The sequence below is a fragment of the Fundulus heteroclitus genome, chromosome 19 (assembly GCF_011125445.2).
Source record: "Fundulus heteroclitus isolate FHET01 chromosome 19, MU-UCD_Fhet_4.1, whole genome shotgun sequence".
Taxonomy (NCBI): domain Eukaryota; kingdom Metazoa; phylum Chordata; class Actinopteri; order Cyprinodontiformes; family Fundulidae; genus Fundulus; species Fundulus heteroclitus.
Genome location: NC_046379.1, coordinates 30,078,752 through 30,099,466, shown reverse-complemented (window position 1 = coordinate 30,099,466; position 20,715 = coordinate 30,078,752). Strand labels below are relative to the sequence as shown.

General features: G+C 40.0%; 1 protein-coding gene across 1 annotated transcript in view; it reads left to right on the top strand.

Moving 5' to 3' along the window:
* The window catches only part of LOC105920728 (nesprin-2), an 82,188-nt gene that overhangs the window by 25,007 nt on the left and 36,466 nt on the right, over nt 1-20,715 (top strand). Inside the window, exons 4-22 of the mRNA XM_036150518.1 lie at nt 5,601-5,696; nt 5,793-5,870; nt 7,299-7,391; nt 7,647-7,849; nt 8,207-8,406; nt 11,587-11,687; nt 11,824-11,913; nt 13,075-13,188; nt 13,615-13,752; nt 14,021-14,185; nt 14,592-14,704; nt 15,715-15,883; nt 17,991-18,084; nt 18,207-18,406; nt 18,894-19,058; nt 19,721-19,861; nt 19,971-20,072; nt 20,214-20,393; nt 20,501-20,659. Of these exons, the coding sequence (XP_036006411.1) occupies nt 5,601-5,696; nt 5,793-5,870; nt 7,299-7,391; nt 7,647-7,849; nt 8,207-8,406; nt 11,587-11,687; nt 11,824-11,913; nt 13,075-13,188; nt 13,615-13,752; nt 14,021-14,185; nt 14,592-14,704; nt 15,715-15,883; nt 17,991-18,084; nt 18,207-18,406; nt 18,894-19,058; nt 19,721-19,861; nt 19,971-20,072; nt 20,214-20,393; nt 20,501-20,659 (2,601 nt within the window). The remainder of the gene's footprint in view (nt 1-5,600; nt 5,697-5,792; nt 5,871-7,298; nt 7,392-7,646; nt 7,850-8,206; nt 8,407-11,586; nt 11,688-11,823; nt 11,914-13,074; nt 13,189-13,614; nt 13,753-14,020; nt 14,186-14,591; nt 14,705-15,714; nt 15,884-17,990; nt 18,085-18,206; nt 18,407-18,893; nt 19,059-19,720; nt 19,862-19,970; nt 20,073-20,213; nt 20,394-20,500; nt 20,660-20,715) is intronic.

Genomic DNA, 20,715 nt, shown 5'->3' with positions numbered 1-20,715 from the left:
CAGCACTGGGAGATGTTCAACACTTGGAATGTTGATGTAGAAAGCACCCCTGCTTTAAACTTCTCCACAACGTTCTCCCAGACTTGCTGTGTTCCTTGGTCTTTATGATGCTGTTTGTTCTGTAATCCTTTCTGACAAACCTCTGAGGCCAGGAACAGAACAGCTGCATTTATACTTACCGTAGACTACATTACTCACAGCTATACTCTGTTTACTGATTAGATGACCTCTGAAGACCACTGGCTGCACTGGATTTTATATAGATGTATAAAATGAACACCTCACTGCCTGACTGTATCAGTTGTGTAATTTACTGTCAAATTTCTTGTAGAACTAAGTACTGGCATGTTCTGATTATGTGACCGACAGGAATCAGGGGTATGTGCACTGTTGCACTGAAAATTATTAATTTGCCTAACAGATTTAAACTTGTCTCTGTGTTGCCCTGCGACAGACTGGCAACCTGTCCAGGGTGTACCCCACCTCTCGCCCATTGGACGCCTGGAGATAGACACCAGCACCCCTCACGACCCCATGAGGGATAAACGATTCAGAAAATGGATGGATGGATGGATGGATGGATGGATGGATGGATGGATTTAAACTCAAAATAATTTTTATATGATCTAAAAAATATAAAATTAGGTAAAAGAAGTTTCAATTAAAACATATAGGGGGATAGGGATGCCATTGTAGACACAATTTTTTTTGAATACTACTGTACTAATGGTAAATAAAACTACAACACAAACGATCCACATATAAACGTAAAACGAGTTTCCCAATTATTAAAAGGTCTTTACACACCTATCCCACAAAGTGTTTTGGTCCACATATCTTTTCCACGGGGCCGGGGCTACCGGCAGCTACTCTCAACAGCTCTGTATTTCAGAAATAGAGAGAGACATCGTACTCATCCATGAGGAGAGTGTAAAAGTCAGTAAGTAATTTATCAAACCATTTGTTCAACGAGCACAAGATTGTAATACAAAAATATGACATTTATCCCACTCTGTGCAAAATTAAACTCTTTTTTTACTACCATGCTAGTTATTTATTAAATAAATAAAAATGTATTCTCACAAAAATCAATTTATTCAGAAGAAGTCTTTCTCTATGCTTCATTTTAAGATGAAATATAGAGGAAGTTATCTTCTTCTACACATTCTACTGTATATGCGCACCTAGCTTGTGGCTTCTACTTCATTTATTCTCACAAATATGCTCAATTGGCTGAAATCAGGGAAACTGTCATGTAAGTGAGATATCTAAAACAAAGTTAGTGATGAAAGGAGGAGAGAAACCAAGAGACAGTTAGAAATTAGAGGTAACAGACGAGAGAATTGCAGCGGATCCGGGAGAAGAAAACAAGTGGTGATCAGAAAATGTCTCTTCCTCTGTCCTGACTTTACGTTCTTTATGTCAGTAAAGGGAAATTGAGTTTGGGCCAAACATTTTACGAGATTAAATTGAGGGACTCGGCCTCCCCATCGATTGCGCAGCACCTACAAACAGCACTGCTCATGGTGCTGTGACTAATCCAGCTACAAGCACTGATACGAATGTCACACCCACACCGCTGGAGCCACCGCTGCTGCTGGTGGGATAATTGGTGGTAGACGGGATTTCTTGACTATGCTCACAACAGAGCTGCGATACTTTTCATTGTGATTCAGACAGGTGCAGTTCATTTTACAGAGGCAGTTTTACCTCGTATTCAGACCGAAACAGGGACACCAGCTATAGGCGGTGGGGGCTGTGGGGAGCTGAGGTGTGCTGCCATGGGCGCGTTTACCTGCTGAAGGTAACCGCTGTGAAACAACCAGGAAATAACTTTTTATTTCTCTGATTAATACGAACTTTATCAAGGCCAGCGCTCTGTTATTGTTACTCTATGCCGCTCTACCAAAGTGTTTTCTCTCTCGCGCGTTCTCGCTTGCTTAAGCGCTCACTTGTCATTGCACACATCAAAATAAATTTCTTCAGGCTGGTGCCTATCTCCTGCGAAAATCTCAATCTCTCTCGCAGTCTTAATTAAACCATAGACGTATTGCGATCTCATAGAAAATACATTTATATACTATACTTTAATCCTGACCTGGCAGCCTTTCCTCTGACATTTTTTTAGCAGCTCACTGAAAATAGTTGACTTTGATTCTGATCAAGACACATTCTGATAATCTATGACTATCACATACAGCAGGTAAAATCTTCAGATCTCTCGTCAGCTCTGTATATTTCCAACAAAAATCACAAAAAGCCCAGCGAGAATATTCCAGACTGGGAATGAAACGCCCTCTTGATAGAGATCAAAAGGTCATTGGCTAACCTTCTCTAAAATTACTTAATATCAGTGAGGTTGATGATCAGAGTGCTGCAGCAAAGAATCCTCACAATGGAACAAACTGCCTAGTCATCATATACAAATATGTCTTATTGGCTGATTTTTTTCTTGCCTAAAAAGTAGTTCAGCATAAGTTGCTCTTACATAAAACACTGAATCAAGCTCTGTTATAAAGATATAATATTTCCTTTATTTAAAAGTAGCATGCATTATTAAGTATTATAGTGACAAGTAGTTTATATGTCAGCATCCTAATTATAACTTTCTAACCCGAGGGGATCTACAGTAAAAGGTACCAAAGTACAATCAAACTCGCTTTAGGTTTAGTTTTCACCTAAAGCGAAATTATATTTTATTAATTTTATGTATGAAGGTTATATTTTATTAATTTTGCTTCTCTGTCATAAATTCAGTAACTATTTATTTTTTTTATTTCTGTGATCTGAATGGGAAGTGAGTCAGCAGTTGTCTCTCTGAACTCTTTTCCTCGCAAACTGGAGAGCAGCCATGAATGTAGCAGTGAAGGACAGCAGAGTGGAGGTTGTAGAAGTTTGTTTTGGGATGGGTGGGTGTGATGTTGGGGTGGGGGTGGGGGTGGGGGGGCTGTGGACATAAATAGAGCAGTCAGGGTCAAGGTTCGCTGCAGGCAGACTGACAGCAACAGACTGGCCCACCGTCCTTTGCTCTAGCACAGTTATGCAGTTGTATCATGTTGACTCTGTTCTGGTTGTTCCCTGTAATGCTATTACAACAGTAGCTGTCATGTGACAATAGAGTGAACATCCTTTTCTTCAGCAGATTACTCATAATTTCATTTAAAATAAAACAAGGGGGTGTATATTACAGCATTACAACATTTCCATTTATTTGGCTCCGTTTGATGCAGTTATCTCTTATCAAATCAGTGAGATTATGATAATTGATTGAACTAAAATAGCTTTAAGCAACTTGGTGCTGGAGTAATTTGCACCACTTAGCAATACACTATAAGGGGATTATTTGACATCACACAAAACTGATTGGGCTGCACAGTGGGTAGCGTTTTTGCCATGCAGCAAGAAGGTCCTGGGTTCCACACTTATTGGAATATCAGTCTGTCCTTGATGTTGTTTTGTGGAGAAGTGGGTTTACCTCTCTGTCTGCTGCTATTCCTGAGCAAGCTGTGCACTGTTGATAGTTAGAACCTGTTTAGGAGATGGTGAAGGCACTTGTGAGACTTTCTTCACAGGAACTAAACTTGTCTCCTTAGAGATAAATTATTTATTTGGATGCAACCTTGCGAGAAGCCTGAGAAGTACAAAGTTGTGTATTTTCTGGTAGATAACGTGGATGACCACAGATTATTCTCTTACTTCAGTCAGAATGCAACATCAGCCTTTTTTTCCCCACTGGTTAAAATCTTATCCGGTGCTAATGATGTTGTGGTCATTTGGTGGAATATGTGTTATATTAACATCGGTACTAGTGAGGTTTTGGTGATCTATGTAACCTTAATTAAGTTTTGCTTAAATTTACAGATAATTGGATTTTATCTGATTTATCTTCATAGCAAACAGGAATCATAAAGTCTGAAGCAGCAAACTTTGTGGAAAAACATGGGTTTATCTGTCTCAAAACCTTTGGCCCCAGCTATATTCCTGGATTACCAAAATAATGTAGGCATGAAATTACAGAAATGTACATTCCTACTAACTGTACCTCAAAAGATGTATTTTCATCGTTGTTTATGTCTGCATTTTGACTGTGGAAAGAAACTTAAACTTCAGTTCATGGCCTGTTAAATGCAAATAGCTGAACAACAATCACAAGATCGGAAGATTTCCCATCTTCCAAACCACATTCAAAGGACACTCTAAACAAATAGGTTTTTCATTTTGATTGAAAGGAACTCAGGGTTTCAGCACTTTTACAGTCTTCTGGAAGTTTGTACTTGATGATAAGATCATAAGAACTAAATGCTGCTTCTCTATGGTTCTGGTTCTGGGTATGTAGAGTCGAATTGAGTCAGAGGAACTGAGCGGTCTGGACAACACATTCTCACTCCCTACTTATCATATATTGAGACTTGGTCAGGTTCCCTCAGAGTCACAAGTTGACGCACGGGTACCCCCTTTTCATCATTATTTGACGTGCAGGGTGCCCTCTTAGAATATTATAGCAACCCAGCCTAAATTATACATTTAAGCAAAACAATTGTGTTTATATACATTTTAAAGAAGCAAGAAGTCTGTATATTATTTTCATAATCTTTGTTCAGTTAGTTTAGTTTAGAAAGACGGGAGGAAGGGACGTTTCCTACCTACGTCACCGACTGTGTTTTTATGCATTTTGATGACATTTCTAGTGAGAAGTATGTATTGTATGTATTATTTTCATAATCTTTGTCCAGGGAATGTAGACAATCTTTCATTAATTAGTTTAGCCGGAAATTTTAATGCGTTCTGTCTCGGAAAGACAAGAGGAAGTGACTTTTCGTACCTATGTCACTGAGTTGCTCCAGATTTGATGACTTGTGACTCTGAGGAAACCTGACCAAGCGTCAATATATGACAAGTAGGGAGTGAGGATGTGTTGGTCTGGATGATTGATACACTGACAACAAGCCTGTGATATATTGTTTGGTTGCTTGGTTTTCAAACTATTTAGAAAACGGATCCCGGTGTATAACATAAGAGGGCCTTTGTTCTGAATTTGTTTCTGTTCATAAGGGTGTGCCACAAGGATCTGTTTTGGGACTCCTCTTATTTATCTTGTACATCAACAATGTTGAGCAAAATTTCTCTGATGCTATTATGCATTTTTATGCTGATGATACAATTATTTATTGCTTTCGGTCATCTCTTGAACAGGCTATTCATTCCCTACAGAAAGCCTTTGTTGCTGTACAGTATTCATTTATTAATCTTAAATTATTTCTTAATGCTGACAAGACAAAGTTAATGTTGTTTTCAAATCATAAGAAGGTGCCTCAAACCCTGCCAGTAGTGTCCACTCCGGAGGGGAATGTCGTTGAAGTGGTACATGAATATAAATACCTTGGAATTGGAATTAATGACTCCCTCACCTTCATCGTATATTTTGTAGTAAATTAAATATTCAGTTAAAACCGTTTATTTTTCTTTTGGTTATTCATGCCAAATGCTTAAAATGTGCTATATGGTTATACTGGAGGGGAAATAGAAGGAGTGCAGGACAACTTCTGAGGAGCGTCTGGCAATGACTAAAACACATGACATGTATATTTGTGTTGTGACAGCGGAGGCCACCATCTATGATAGTGGATCTGTTCAATGATTTCCGGGATGGCTCCAAGCTGCTAGACCTGCTGGAGGTGATGAGTGGTCAGCGCATCGTGAGTACCGTCTCAGCTCACCATCTGGAAAACGTTCCACCTGAAAGCCAAAACTTGTTCTAATCCACCTGTTGACTTGTTGTCTGTGTTTTTCAGAATCGGGACAAAGGCAGAGGAATGTTTCAGAGCAGGAGCAACATTGAGAAAGCACTTTCCTTTCTGAAGAAAAAATCGGTGAATGAAAAGGCCAATTCTAAGTTCAATATTTATACTGGTCATTCATAAAAAATGCAAGATGACATGAAAAACATAAATATTACACTCACTGACAACAACAAAAAAAACGCAAGGCAAGTGAAAGGAATGGACTGATTTGCAGGTTATGTGGCCGCTATGCAGACCAGTGATAGTGATATACAAGTGATACCTTTACAAGTGGCACCTTTAGTAAATCTGTCAGGTACCAGAGCATATACAATGCAAATAAACTTCAGCCATTACATAAAAGTACCAGGACTTGGTAGTATTTGATAGAAATCCACATTGTGCAGTTGTCTGGATTCGTGTGTGTCCTCTTTCTAAAAAAATCAACTTGCATAGGTGACCTCATGGTGTCACTGGCTCTAACTAGAAATTATTTGATCTAAATGTTATGTTTAATTGTGTCTCTATGGCTGTTGTACAAGTTCACCTGGCTTATAGTGATGGCTGATTCTACTTTGTTTTTCAGTAATTATTGTAAAGAAGATATAAGAACGGCAGTGAAAATATTTGTTTCTAGGCTTCCTGCAAACATTATCTACTGACAGAAATGTGGAGTTGAGGCACGGGATTAAGGACTGAGTAGGATTTAAATTAATAATTGAGTTAATAATTTAATGACTTTAGCATCAACCTGATAAAAATCACAAATGACTCTTCACTTGAACGTGAACAGATAATTAAATAAATGTTTACACATGCAAATTCTCAATATGGAAATTGTTAGTTTAATTATATACATTTTGCATTTGTTTTTTTTGTTTTTTTACAAAGTTTCATCATCTGTGTGCATAAAACAAAAGTGATTATTGTAGATTTCAGGAGCAACAGGAAAAGGTCAATCAGAATTTCCATCGTGGGAGGATGAGTATGAATATTGAAGCTCTCTACATGAAGGGACAGAGCAGACTGTGCTTCTTGAGGAAGCTGAGGTCTGTCAGTATCTGCAGCAAGATGCTGTGGGGGGGGGGGGTCCTCTCTCTCTCCAGTGGTCATTGGGCAAAAAGCAGGATTTAACTTGGACAGGTCACCAGTCCATCACAGGGTAACAGAATAAACAACCATGCAGACATACTCACACTCACACCCAACCAGCTAACCTAACAGTCACATTCTTGCACAGTGGGAGGAAGCCGGAGTTCCGAGGAAAGAACATGAAAGTACTTTCACCTTTTGCTTTGATTGTCAGATTCCTCTGAAACTGCCTGGATACATACCAGCTCATTGTAAATCAAACTATTCCCATACCTATTGCCAGGGCGGATCTATTTTTTTTTAAAACATTTCACACCTCAAACCATTCTTTCGGGATGTTGCCGGTTTTTACAGGAAGTGTGAAATTGCTGTATTCATACTCAGATTAATAAAAAAAACATCTCAAACATATGTCTGTCTGTTTAGATCAAACTAGTCAACATAAACATTCCGGATCTCATCGATGGTAAACCCTCCATCATCCTGGGCCTCATATGGACGATTATTCTTCAGTATCACGTAAGTTCACTTCTTCTTCTGGCGTTTGCTTTTTTACGGGCTCATGTTGGGTATGCCTTGTTTCACATGTTTTACAGGACCGCTGCAGAAACGCAGTTGGGAGCTTTGTGTTAGCTAAGACTTAAGCAGAATTCAAAGAACAGATGAAACAATGAAACGATACTAACATGTAAAGTAGGGAAACATATTAGGGGTCTCCGAAACTCTTGATTTTTTTTTAATGTCCCAAAGCTTTTATTGGTTTTCTTTCCCCAGATTGAGGAGTTGGCCAGCTGCCTCTCATTTGATTCCCGTCAGTCCTCCATGGAGTCTTTGGCTAGTTTGGACACTCGCTCCACGCTCTCCAGCCGCTCGGCTAGCAGCAGCCCCGTTCCACCCAAAGGCTCTCCCCTACACAGCCGCTTTCGAGTTTCTGCTAAGAAAGCGCTGTTACTCTGGGTGCGGGAGCAGTGCCACAGGTGTGCTCAGCTGAATGGCATTACTGGTCAAGGAGGCATTTGTTTTTTCTCTGTTTTTGCCTTTATAATATCTCATATTCCAGCATATGTGGACTCTATAATGTCAATGAATGTGAGGAGGTCAATTGTCCTTGTCATTGTCAAGCTAAAACCTGTTCAGAACTGAAGTCAATAGAACCACCTGTACGTCAGATGGAGCAGTTGAACTGGACTTTTGGTTTGCCATGACTTATTGTGTTAAATGTTTTTTGACCAAGTCAGCCTAGCCTGACTTGTTAAGGAAGCTTCTTATTCAATCCTGGTTTGGAGTTGAGCAAATGCTCTAGTTGATTTATAGGATCTATTTTGTTTCCACAGAGCTGGCTGTTCAATAAGCATAAAAGACTTCAAGGCGAGCTGGAGGAGTGGTGTGGTCTTTCTTGCGATCCTGAACGCTCTCAGACCCAACCTGGTGGATCTATCCAAAGCAAGAACCAGAAGCAATAAGCAAAACCTTGAGGAGGCCTTCCACATCGCGGAGACGGAGCTGAGGATTCCAAGACTCCTGGACCCTGATGGCAAGTACCTGAGGTTTAGAATCTCTTGGAAAAGTGTTAACCTTTAATAACTGCTAATATACAGCATACAGTGTCACTCTTCATACGTGAGAGGAAAGGCTAAACTGTGTCAAAGGAAATCCAAATTCCAATTTAGAGAATCTGCAAGCTAAAGCAGCTTTAGCCACACTCTGAATGATGATGTCGATGTCAACACCATCAGCTTCCTAGCAGATGTATTACAGCTGTTACCTTCATTTGCTGAACAGGCGTCTGTCTCTCAGCCAGAGTGGAGAGGCCTCTGGCTAATGTTTGCCTTGCCTTCTGTGCTGATAACAAGCATGTGTCCAGACCCATCCTGCTGATGGAGCAATGTAGAAAAGAGGTAGTTGAACAGATCAGAAATGTATTCCTCCTCTGGCAACCAGAAAATGCAAGTACACCTCGCTAGCAACTACAGTGGTTGAACTTGAAAATAAACATTTGCTTTCTGTAGGCTATTCGCATGTTTATTCTCCAGTACCAACTTCCTCGACGTAAAACACAAAAGTAATGCTGGCTTCTGTGAGTATTGGAAAGGCTGGGCCTGTAACAACGTTTTTGGATGGATTCCTACAGACAGTATAGATAGAGTATGCTTCAAAAACAGAGGAGAAAATATCTGTTTAAAAACTGTCCGAAATATTGTGACTGTGAATTAAGATTTGGATCTGATGCAAAAAAACTCCAAGCAATGCGCTCTGTTTTTGTTTTTTTTTTCAATTTGTAGTCGACTTAACACGTCATGCCATCGAGCAAGCTCTCCAGAGAACAATTTTTTGTCGCTTTTGTAAAAAAAAAACACAGGACACATGATGTACTCACATGCACGATCGTAATCTTCCAAGGCACAAAGCAACATAAATATCCATATGTACGTATCTTTACTGTTATGGTAGCAGAAAAGCACTGCTGCATTCTGGGTAATTCTGCCGTTGAGAGTGACACATTGTAAAGTCCTGCCTCCCGTACTGTGATTGGTCTGGCCTTACCAGACTGATTTATGCTCCATGTAAGTCAGTCTTGCTCGCCAGGCTAACATTGACATGTGAAATTGGGAAGCTGGGTTATACCCAAAAACCTTCCAATGGCAAGACAACTACTCTAACCACTGGACCACAGTCTCACATTGTTTTCTGCAGTTTGAATAAACACCTGATTCTGTAGAAAAGAGTTTCCACACTTCTCTGCGACTGACTTGGAGTCTTCCTCACTCAGTAACAACATCCACCCCTACTGAATGATACCTCAAGTGATGCTCCTACGTAGGTCTGATGTGTTCACTGATTGGGAAAATTATCAAGTTTCAGTCAAAAGAAGTCATGCAGTAAGAAAATCAACTGCTGAAATTTAGGTCTGCAGTTGATTTTTTTGCTGCATGGCAAAATAATATTCAAAATCTGTAGGACTCAGTATACTGAAAAATAAATCTGCCAGGTATCATCAACAGGTATCATCTGTTGGATCCATCTAAGCATATCGTGTTGATTCAACATTATTGTGTCATGTACTAGAATGTAATAATATTGTGTAGATACTACATAATATGAAACATTTGCACATTAGCATGTTCTGTTTAACTTGATTGAAACGGAATGAATCAATTTAAGTTTACCCATGACAGCGGGTATGCAGAAATTGAAAATTGGCATAATTATGGTCATGTTCAAGAAGATGTTTAAGAACTAATCCAAATGAATGAAATCATTTTTTATTTTTAAATAATCTGTTACCTTGGGCACACACCTTTAGTAATCTACAGGTTGCAAAATTGACACCACTGAGGTTTCCATTTACTTAAAACCCAGTCCCTCAGTTTTAATTGATCAAATAGTTTGAAGTGATTGAGTTGTGTTGAAGTAAAGTGACTAAATCATTGGCAAATTAACACAACATTATAGGCTGCTGCAAAATCAAAATGTTTGTGTGCAACCAATGTCCATTATTAAGTAATGAACAATTAAGTAGCTCCAAAGCATTTTTGTTTATTACAACTACAAAATTATTGAATATAGGCTTACTGTTGCTGTTTGTTGAAAAGCTAAACATTTTAACCTTTTATTCCACTAAATATGATAAATTATGTGTTTATAAGAACTGTAAAAGCCTTGGCTTTTTTTATACAGATCTTATGTAGATTTAATAGATATGGCATGTCAGACATGGATTTATCTGCTTCTCAATAACGAGTGGAAATCTCTGTTGCCATTATTTTTACTTTTAGTGTGTTTACTCTCATATTTTGTTGGTTTATCTTTGGTGATCAGCTCCCAGTCTGAGTATGGAAGGCCTCTTACCATCACCCTGATCTTTAGCTCCCTCAACAGATTATCTATCAGATTCAAGTTGGGACTGGGCTGCAGCACAATTAGGGAAATAACAATACGTTGGTAAAATTTAAAGATGACTTTAAGTCTGGACCTAAATCTGCCAGAGCAATGAATAATGTTCAGCCTAATTTTAATATTAAAGCTCTTCTGATTTATTCACAGCTGACAGATTTAAGTTTCATCATCAAGTCCTCAGAGAGATTATAACATCTTTTTGCACTTGGCTTTTTGTCCTATGTCCCCTCCAGCTTTGCAGACTCTCTGTAATGACTGATTAAGGAAACTTTCTCAAGGATTCTGGTGCTGCCAAACAAATTAGTGGTCCTTATTTAGAATGGTTCTTATTTAGAATGGTTCTTATTTAGAATGGTTCTTATTTAGAATGGTTCTTATTTAGAGTGGCTCTTGTTTAGAGTGGTTCTTATTTAGAGTGGTTCTTATTTAGAGTGGTTCTTGTTTAGAGTGGTTCTTATTTAGAGTGGTTCTTATTCAGAGTGTGGCTAAATGTTCTAACTGAGACACCCTCAATGAGCCTGAGGGAGAGCTGAATGACGACAGAAAGGTCTGCTGACTGTCTTGTTGTTTGTTTACATGAATATCATACAAATCTCTCATTTGTTTCCTCTGACTCGCCTGCTGGTTTATTACCATGGCAGCATTTATTCGCTGGACATTTTTCTGACATTAGAAAGCCCACCTCCCCTCTCCACATTTCTTCTTAACAAAAGTAAACGCCTCATGCTTCTGGAGCCTTTTTTGCTGCGTTGGTTTTGAACCTCTGAGCGTGATGTTGTAGTGAGGCTTATCATGCAGGACTGTGATGTTGATGCAGATGTGGACGTCAGAGATCCAGATGAAAAGTCCATCATGACCTACGTGGCCCAGTTCCTGCAGTACTCCAGAGATGTTCCTGCCCAAGAAGAGGAGATGCAGGTCAGTATCTGACGTTGATCTCGTTAATTTTTATCATCCCAGTGGTTTTACTTTTAGCATCGGTCCTTTCTTTGGGTTGTTGCTGTCCCAGCGTTGTCACCACTTTTCTTCTTCTTCTTCACCTTCCCTGCTTCAGACACAGTACTCGACTCCTCCTAAAAGCCCCTCACCTATCAACCTGCCTGCTCACTATACTCCTGCTATTTCTGCTTCACCTCTTCGACAGGTACCACAAACCACCACAAACTGCCCCTGCCTCTCGTTTTTCTTTCACACTACTTGTCATTTTAGCCTTTTTTCCAAGCTGAATGTATCGGTGCTGCTGTGTCAGAATTATCCCCTGGGGTGATTTTCCATAACAGCACTCTGACTGGCTGGGAAGTACTATCATACACGTGTGACTTTCCAGCATTTGGCCAGAATAATCTGAGTTAAGCAGGGAGCTTTTGCTTCAGATAAGCTATTTGGAGAGTTTACACAGAATATTCCTTTTAATTAAATGTTTTCAAACATATGGAGTAGTCAATCAAAGCATCAAAAGTTGTCATCATTATCACCAACATGCACCGTTCCAGGAAAAACATGTTCCTCTCACAGTTCCAGACGTAATAATTAAATTAGAGCCTTGTTACAAAAAGACATTGCAACGACTCCTAATGTTGTTTATTTGGGAAGGTTCCCAGATAACATTAACTGGAAGGAGGTCAGGCTCCTGCTTAATCAACATTTAATAAGTAATAAAGCTAAACTCTCATTCAAATGAAATTATTAACATTTATCCTGCTAAAGTCTACATGCAGAACATTGTAAATAAGTAACCTATTTTTTTAATAAAACACATTACAGAAAATATCCTTTGATTTTGGAAGCAAGTGCTGTTTGGCCTTACAGAAAACTGCACAGATCTTCAAAAGAAGCTCAATAATGTACATGTAATGGATCAGATTTTTATTAAGTGTAAGTTTCATATACATAAGTATCAATTGAGAGGTACTAAACCAGGCATTGGGGCTTTTAAAAACAAATTCAAACTGTATACTGAATCCACTCCACCTTTGGAAAAACCATAATATTGGAGATGTTTAATAAACATTATTAGTCCCTGACACTGATCAGCCCAACTACTTGCAAGCTCTCCATCTGGAAACTTAACCACAATATGCTTCGGAGCCTCCTGTCATAGTGAACCCCGAATCGGGATTTGATAATCCTGAATAATCATGCTCATGTAAACTAGTTTGTCCTGTTCTTTTGTGCCAAATGGGTGTGCTCCTTTGCTTCTACTAACAAATCTATTTACTGCCTGTATAGATGCTTTATCATGCGTGCTGCTTAAACTTCTTTATCTTTTTGGGTAAATGATATATTTTGTCTTAAATGCCTCCAGGCAACACCTGATCGTAAGGCACAGGAAGTGACCTGCTGGCTTGTTCAGGCCTATGATGAGCTGCTGGAAGGATGGGACTCCACAGAAGGAGAAAGCTACTCTGAGCGATACCATGTGTGTTTGAAGTCCAGAGCTTCTGCTAATTTTATGTGTCACTGATAAGTATATTTTGCCTTGTAAAAATGTTTCCACACACTTTCGGTTTTTGTCACACTTCATCTTACTGAAAACACAAATTTTAACGGCTTATTTTAGCGATGCACATTGATGCATCCCTGATTGGGATTTTACTTGGCTGTTCAGGTTGTATGCACTTGTTAGATTACATTGGTGTATCACATGAAGTCATACCGAATGCATTGAAGCGTGCGGTTTTAATGTGACATACTGTGTAAAGGTTCATGGAGTATGAAGACTGCATAATTAGTATTATCCCAGAAATGTTTAGATCTCTGGAACACAACAACCCTCATGGATCTGTTGTCTTACTTGAGTTAAGGTGTGATCAACATGCCTAACACAGACTTGGGTTTTCTGCAGGTTTTTCAGACCTTTCTTGTGTCCTTCAATGAGCAGCGTCGGCCCATCATGCCTTTACTCACAGCGATGAGACGAGCTCCAAAACTGAGCGAAGAGCAACGGGCTCTAAGGGAAGCATGGGACTCCCTCAACGAAAAGGTTCTGCTCCGTTCCAATGCACTTCAGAAACATATTTATATATACATAAAACATAAGTGTTAAACATAATTTTAAAAGGAGTTATAAGCAAAGGGACCACCAGTCTATAAAAAGCTGAATCCTGATGTTTTTTGCTAAATCAGTGGTATCCATGAATATTTTAAATACGTTAAATCTGTATATCAAGATTTTTTGTACATGAAATCACGCCTGTGGTCAGTAGTGATGTAAAATTAAACAGACCTTGATTTCCTCTGTTTTCATCCAGCTACGAGAATACAGAGTTGAATTAGATACGAGTCTTCCGCCCCCCCTGGACGCTGTAGCTCAGTGGTTGCTGAGAACAGAAGGAGCTCTGGCTGAGGAACAGGGAGACCCTCAGGATCACGGCTGTGCTGCTGATGACGCCAGGGAGAAACAGGAGCTCCTCAAGGTGAATAATGCACTGTAGGATGTTACATGGTGGTAGGTATGGCACGTATAGAGGCTGCTCTGAAAAGGTTTATAAAGTAAAAGTAGTAATTGACTTTTAAGATATAGAGAAAAATATTTACTGACTTATAGATTTTTTCTGGATCTTCTTTTTTTGTTCTACTCGCAGACCAGCAAATGATTCCAAGGAGCTGGTTTGCCTAGAACCGACACTAAACTGTTGAACAACAACTTTTAAAATAAGGAAATATGCCAACATGTAGGGGTGCCGGAAAAATAAACAGTTGAAAGAAAAAAAGTTATACTGTAGATTGACAGAAAAAAGTGAAGATAGAAAGCTTTCATTCATAAATCATCAGAAGTGTGAAAATGACAAAAGGTGCATGTATGATTTCTTGTTGTCACAGATCTGTTTGGAGGAGATGCCGCAGCAACTGAAAGTCTTCCAGTCCTTCCCAAACCTGGATGAGTTTGGAAACATGATGGTTCCGTCAGACAAGATTGATGAACTAAAGCGGAGGTTTATGAGCACATATTCAAAATTATAGTAGCTCCCAACAGTGCACACCCCATGTTAAAATGCCAGGGTTTCATGGTATAAAAACAGAGACTTTTAGAAATAATTTTTAATCTTTTTCCACATAATCCTGTGACATATGTCTGGCAATATTTGTCTCAGTCTACTTTGGTTATTGACAATCTGATTTAAATGGTAAATGGCTTGTACTTGTATAGTGCTTTAACTAGTCTTGACAACCTCCAAAGCGCGTTACACTAGAGTTTTAGTCATTCCCCCCCTGACGGTGGTGAGCTATGTTATTAGCTAAAGCTGCCCTGGGGCAGACTGACAGAGGCGAGGCTGCCATACACCGGTGCCACCGAGCCCTCTGAACACAACTACGGAGAAAGCCAGAGCGGGGGAATGAACCCGCAACCCACCAGTTGCAGGACAAACTCCCTGATGGTGCAGAGGTTAACTGTCAAGTTCAACTGTCCAAGGGATTTCTTGACATTTAGTTATTTACATGCTTTAAATAAAGCCACAATATGAGAAGACAGATAGGATGAAAATAATCTCATTGTGCAAAGGTAAAAAAATCCACTGCACTATACATACAACACGGTGCAGTGAAGACTTTGATGTGTGAAAACATGTTTGGAATGGCCTAGCAGGAGTTCAGAACTAAAAGCTGAGGGATTGCCTGTAGACAAATACAAGTGTACAGGTGATGACCCATGAAGTGGTTCTAGTTACTAAGACAACCACGTTATTTCATCCATTCTCATTTAGTTTCTCCTTCTAATACACCTGTGTTTTTCAGCTGAGTTGTACAGAGATAACTGTTCCATTACATACAGAAAAAGTCTACAACCATAATTACTCATCAGGGTCACAGCATTTTGACATGGAGTGTGAAGACTTTTGAGAATCCCTGTATTACAGACTTCTAAGGAAATGTAATGTATAAATAATGGATCTACTTGATTGTGACGTTTTTGCTGGTATTTGTTTTTGGACAACCTTCTCAGGTTCACCAGTGTGAGAGTGACCGCTAAGTACCATGGGATCAAGCTGGAATACAGAGAACATCGGCACACAGTTTTGGATCTGCTGGGACAGATCAGGGCCAAGCTCAGCATCTGGAAGAGGCCGTACCTTTCTCCAGAGGCAGTCAGAGTGCTGCTACAAGAATGGCATGTAGGTTCTCAGTAGGCCTGACATCTCTAAAGCATGCATCAATAAGTGCTCAGTTAGTGCCTTGCCAATTAAATAGTTTGGGTTTTAACTGATTGTAATCATACAGTGCCTCGCAATTTATTCAACCCCCTTGATATTTTTCATGTTTTGTTGCTTCACAACCTGGAGGTAAAATGGAGAGTTTGCACCATGTTATTCGCAGGACATGCGTACAGCTTTGAGATGTTTATACTTTGAAGCAGACAGTAGTTAGGACAAAATAACGGAAAACATCCTCTAAAGTCAGTACTTTCTGGCTGGATGAGCTCGCCTCATCTTGCCCCTGGGATTTCTGCCTATTCCTGAGAGCTAAACTGCTCCAGCTCCTTTATGTTGGATGGTTTTTGATTGTAAACAGAGGTCTTCTTGACCCAGATCATCTCCACAGCATGATGCTGCCACCGCCATGTCTCACCATGGGAATCGTGTTTTTGGGGTGATCAGATGTGTTGGATTTGCGGCAGACATAGTGTTTTGCTTGGTGGCCAAAAAGTTCAGCTTTAGTCTCATCAGACCAGAGCACCTTCCTCCATAAATTTGGATAGTATGTAGGATAATGTGTGGCACACTATGTTCGGCACATTATCAATCTGGACCTGCTCCAATCAAATCTGTTCGGGGAAAGGAGGCTAAGCGACACCTAGTGCCCGACTCCCAAAGGTTGGTTTTAACATGGTATCGGATAAAAACGTTAACAGCAGGCATCATGAGAAACCACAACATGTTACCCTGGTCAAGGCACTTCTGGATGTTCTTCTTTCAAAGCTGAAATTGTGGATTCTGACCAAACAGATGTGATAGCAGCAGCTACGTGCGCGTCCTCCTCCACTGCCATGTTTATGTTGGTTCGGCTGTGGACTCAGCAGCTATTGCTTTTGACACAGCTTTTTGTTCCGCCTTAAACCATATTACTGCAAAGTGATTGGCTGGCCCATTTTAGCCCACCGTTCTCCAACAGTGGGACAAGATGGATTTGTGAATCAGATCACTGGAATTCACAGTAATTTACATATTTCTGTAAATTGACAGCTATGTGTCTTTTTTGACTTGAACACCTAAATCTTATCAGATGCTAAGGACTATTTGCACACCTTTTAGCTTATCAAGCAGTGTTGTGGTTTGGTACACTCCACCTGAACATTTATGTCTTTGATGTGTGTCTGTGTATTTTATTGACTCAACTACAGTTTCATAATGGTCACATGATGACAATAAAGACTCTGGAGTATTCAACACCAAAACTGACTTCTACAAAAACTCCTCATACCGCTCAGTTGTTCTGCGCACAGCTTGATGCCTGACAGCCGTTGAAGACCAAGCTGTATGATGTTTTCTATATTCCACCTTTTTTCTAAACGGTATGTTTCTTGTGTAGCTACTCATGAGGGAGGCAGTATCATCCCTCCATAGAGAACAAAACATCACCATTACACCAGCAGACGAAGTGAGATGCACAGTGGTCCTCAACACATGCGACTATTACAGGAAACCCACATAATTATTATTACTGCGGCCCATGAAGCTCTGAAAAGAGACCCAAAAAGCACTTACAAGAAGAAGGACATAGACGTCCTGCAAAAACTGGAATAAGGCAAAGACTGGTACCACAGAATAGACCCTGGTGAGGGCATTCCATGCATATACGTTCTGGAGTGCCTCCTGGTATAGAATTATGGGGTAATGTCCAATAAGACAACCCTACATGTGCAGCTTTGACTTTCTCTCTGACTTTATTCACATCACCTGCTTTTTCCCCTATCACTGATGGTGCTCCATCCATAGCTCAGCTTACAGTCCAGCTCCAGTCCAGTCCGACCCTGTTCAGAGTTCCAGTGACAGAGCTAAAAATTGTTCTCTGCCGTTGTCATGTTCCTAACTGATGATCCACAACACATAGTTCATCTCAAAGGGAAATTCTGGCATTTTAATATTGTGAGACGTTTTAGCATTACACACCCGATGTCTAATGTTTATTGTGCACTGAATTGCTATCATAAGTGTTGTTGTTTTTTCTGTTAAATAAGACTTGATGCTAAAGTCGATGAAAAATCTTTTTTGACAAATACAGGAAATAAACAAGCAGGAACTGCCTTCTTTGCTGGAAGCTACACTTCGCAAGCTGAAACAGATTTCAGAGAAATATTCAAGCAAATCTGCCCTCGGTAGGTTTTCTTTGGCTGCATGACAGATGTATTAGCTTCAGTCGTGTGCAAACCACTGATTGAACTCAGTCTCTATAACTTTAATAACTAAGAGATGTAACGTGTCGGCCTTTGCCTCTCAGCTGCAGATTACCACCATGTTAGTCAACAGGTGAAGCAGCTTGAGGAGAACACTGCCGTTGTTTTGGAGGAGGTATCATCAGCCAAGAACGCCATGGGCCGAGCGCTGTCTGCCTGGGACTCGTACAATGACTGCCTTAGCTCCCTTCAGGCTTGGCTTGAACAGGGTTCTGGAATGCACAGCCATGGCAACACATCAATGGTATGACACTCAGACATCTATTTTGGAATCATTTAATGACAGTTCGAGTTTAAGTCTGTCTAACCACCTAACTAGTAGACCTGTTTTTTGTGACAACTTTTGAGTTTGTTTAATAGAGTAAACAAGTATAGTTGTAACAGTAGTAATAACATACAAAATGAACAGTGACCCCCCCAAACAAAACAAACAAACAAACAAACACAAACAAACAAAAAAAAAAAACAGAATTTGCATCAAGTGCTTTAGAATTTTTGAGACGTGAGTAATAGGGTGGCAACAGTCTATGACCTGGAAACAAATCCGCTTCATCAAAATGAAAAACAGTTCTCAGTTGCAGGTAAAATATGTACTTGTATATGTACAAATCATCCCAAGGGAACCCCACCAAACACTGAGACATTTCAAGGATTATCTACCAGTTGGAACGTTTTCTTTTCTACTGGGACACCATTTCTCATCTCTGCTTCTTCTGCATGGCTTTGTGCAGGTAACATCTGAGTCCATGAGTGAGTGGGGCTCGAGGTATGCCCATTTAAATGAGGTGGGCAATTTCCTAATGGAGTCAACAGACCCTCAGACCAGCAGAGGCCTGGCAGACGAGCTGCGGAAACTCAACAAGCGCTGGGCAGAGTTCGTCCAAAGAAACACGATGGTAAGAAACACAGTGTGGGATCTGTGATTTTAGATTAACATGATTTGGATTTTTAACTGACAAGTGACTGTAGTGACTCATTTTGTCAGGCAGAATTTAGTTGGTGGATAAATACAATGCCATGTTAAACATTTTCTGACATGTTGGAGAGCATCTATGAGAAACCATCTGTGTCATGACACAGATTCTTAGTTGGATGATGATCTGGACTTTGACTAGTCCATTAGTTTTTTTTCCTTTTATGATTGAAGAAATTAAAGAGTAAAAGAAAAAGAAGAATATAATTACAACATATATAATCAAATAATGAAAACAGATTTCAAAATTTTACTCTTTGTATAGTATAACAGCTAAAGGTTGTGTTTAAAACATGCGTAAATCTACTTTGATCTGAACCATCTCATTATAGCTCTGGTTTTATAGTCAGCATGGTTGTCCTGCTGGAAGGTGAGCCTCCATCCCAGACTCAGGTCTTCTGCTGCCTCTTACAGGTTCAGTTGCAAGATTAGGTTAGATTTACCTCCATCCACCTTCCTATCAACTCTGTCCAACTTCCCTGTATCTGCTGAAGAAAAGCATCCCTGCAACATGACGCTGCCACTGTCAGTATGTTGGGGATATCTCTGCGTATCTTATCTTTTGTTGTGCTTTTCTTTCTTCAGGAAAACACAACAGAGCCCAGTGCAGATACCCCAGCCAACTTCCAGGACCTCCAATATTTGATCAGAGAGGCTACAATGATTCTAAAAGAGCCTCTGGAAGCAATGGCAGGTCCTTTACGAGTATACAGGAAACGATTACAGGTCAGAACAACAGAGAAATCTGTCATTTATTGCGCTTATTATTCACTTTCTTTTTTGATTTCCATCAGTATGTCTTCAATAAAAAAAAATCTGTTTCTCCCCCAATTAGTTCACAATAAGAAAGATAAAAGAAGTAAATCTTGGGGCTCTTGAGCCATCTCCAGAATGCCCGCCTGATCAGCTGCAGAAACTTAGGCTTGCTATACCTGAAGTAAGAATACATTCTCATGCATTGCAATGTTTTTAAAATATATTTTTCTATGTCTGTTTTAGCAGTCTCAATTTATAAACATTACATATGCCATGTATAATATGTTAATTATGTCACTGGGCTTCATCATATTTGCTTTAGGTGATGCAAACCCTGTTTGAAGCAGAACAGGTTTGTGCAGAGCTCCAGCACAGTGTATCTGGATTGGACACCAGACTAGCTGAACTTCTACTCTGGGAAATGGAGGCCAGGGAGCTGTACAAGCTGCTGAAAGCCACAGAACGGACACAAAAGCTGCAGAGCCAGGACCCCAGAGCCAGGGTATGATGCCCCACAGAACAGGAGTACTCTGCCTCAGGTTTTTTATGAGGAACACAGAAATGTTATCTGATAAGACATGGTTTATTAAGCACCATTTGGGTTTGCAGGTCATCATTTCCCGTGGTCTTCAGCTGGAGGGCCAGGTGGTCATGGAAGAGCAGGACCTGCAGGTTGTAGTGATGACTAGTCAGAAAACCACTCCTATCCAGTACCTTCATGCCTCTGCTATGCAGAAACGAGTCCAAACTGCAGTGTCCCAGTCCCAGGCCAGTTGTTATTACGCACACACACACACACACACACACACACACACACACACACA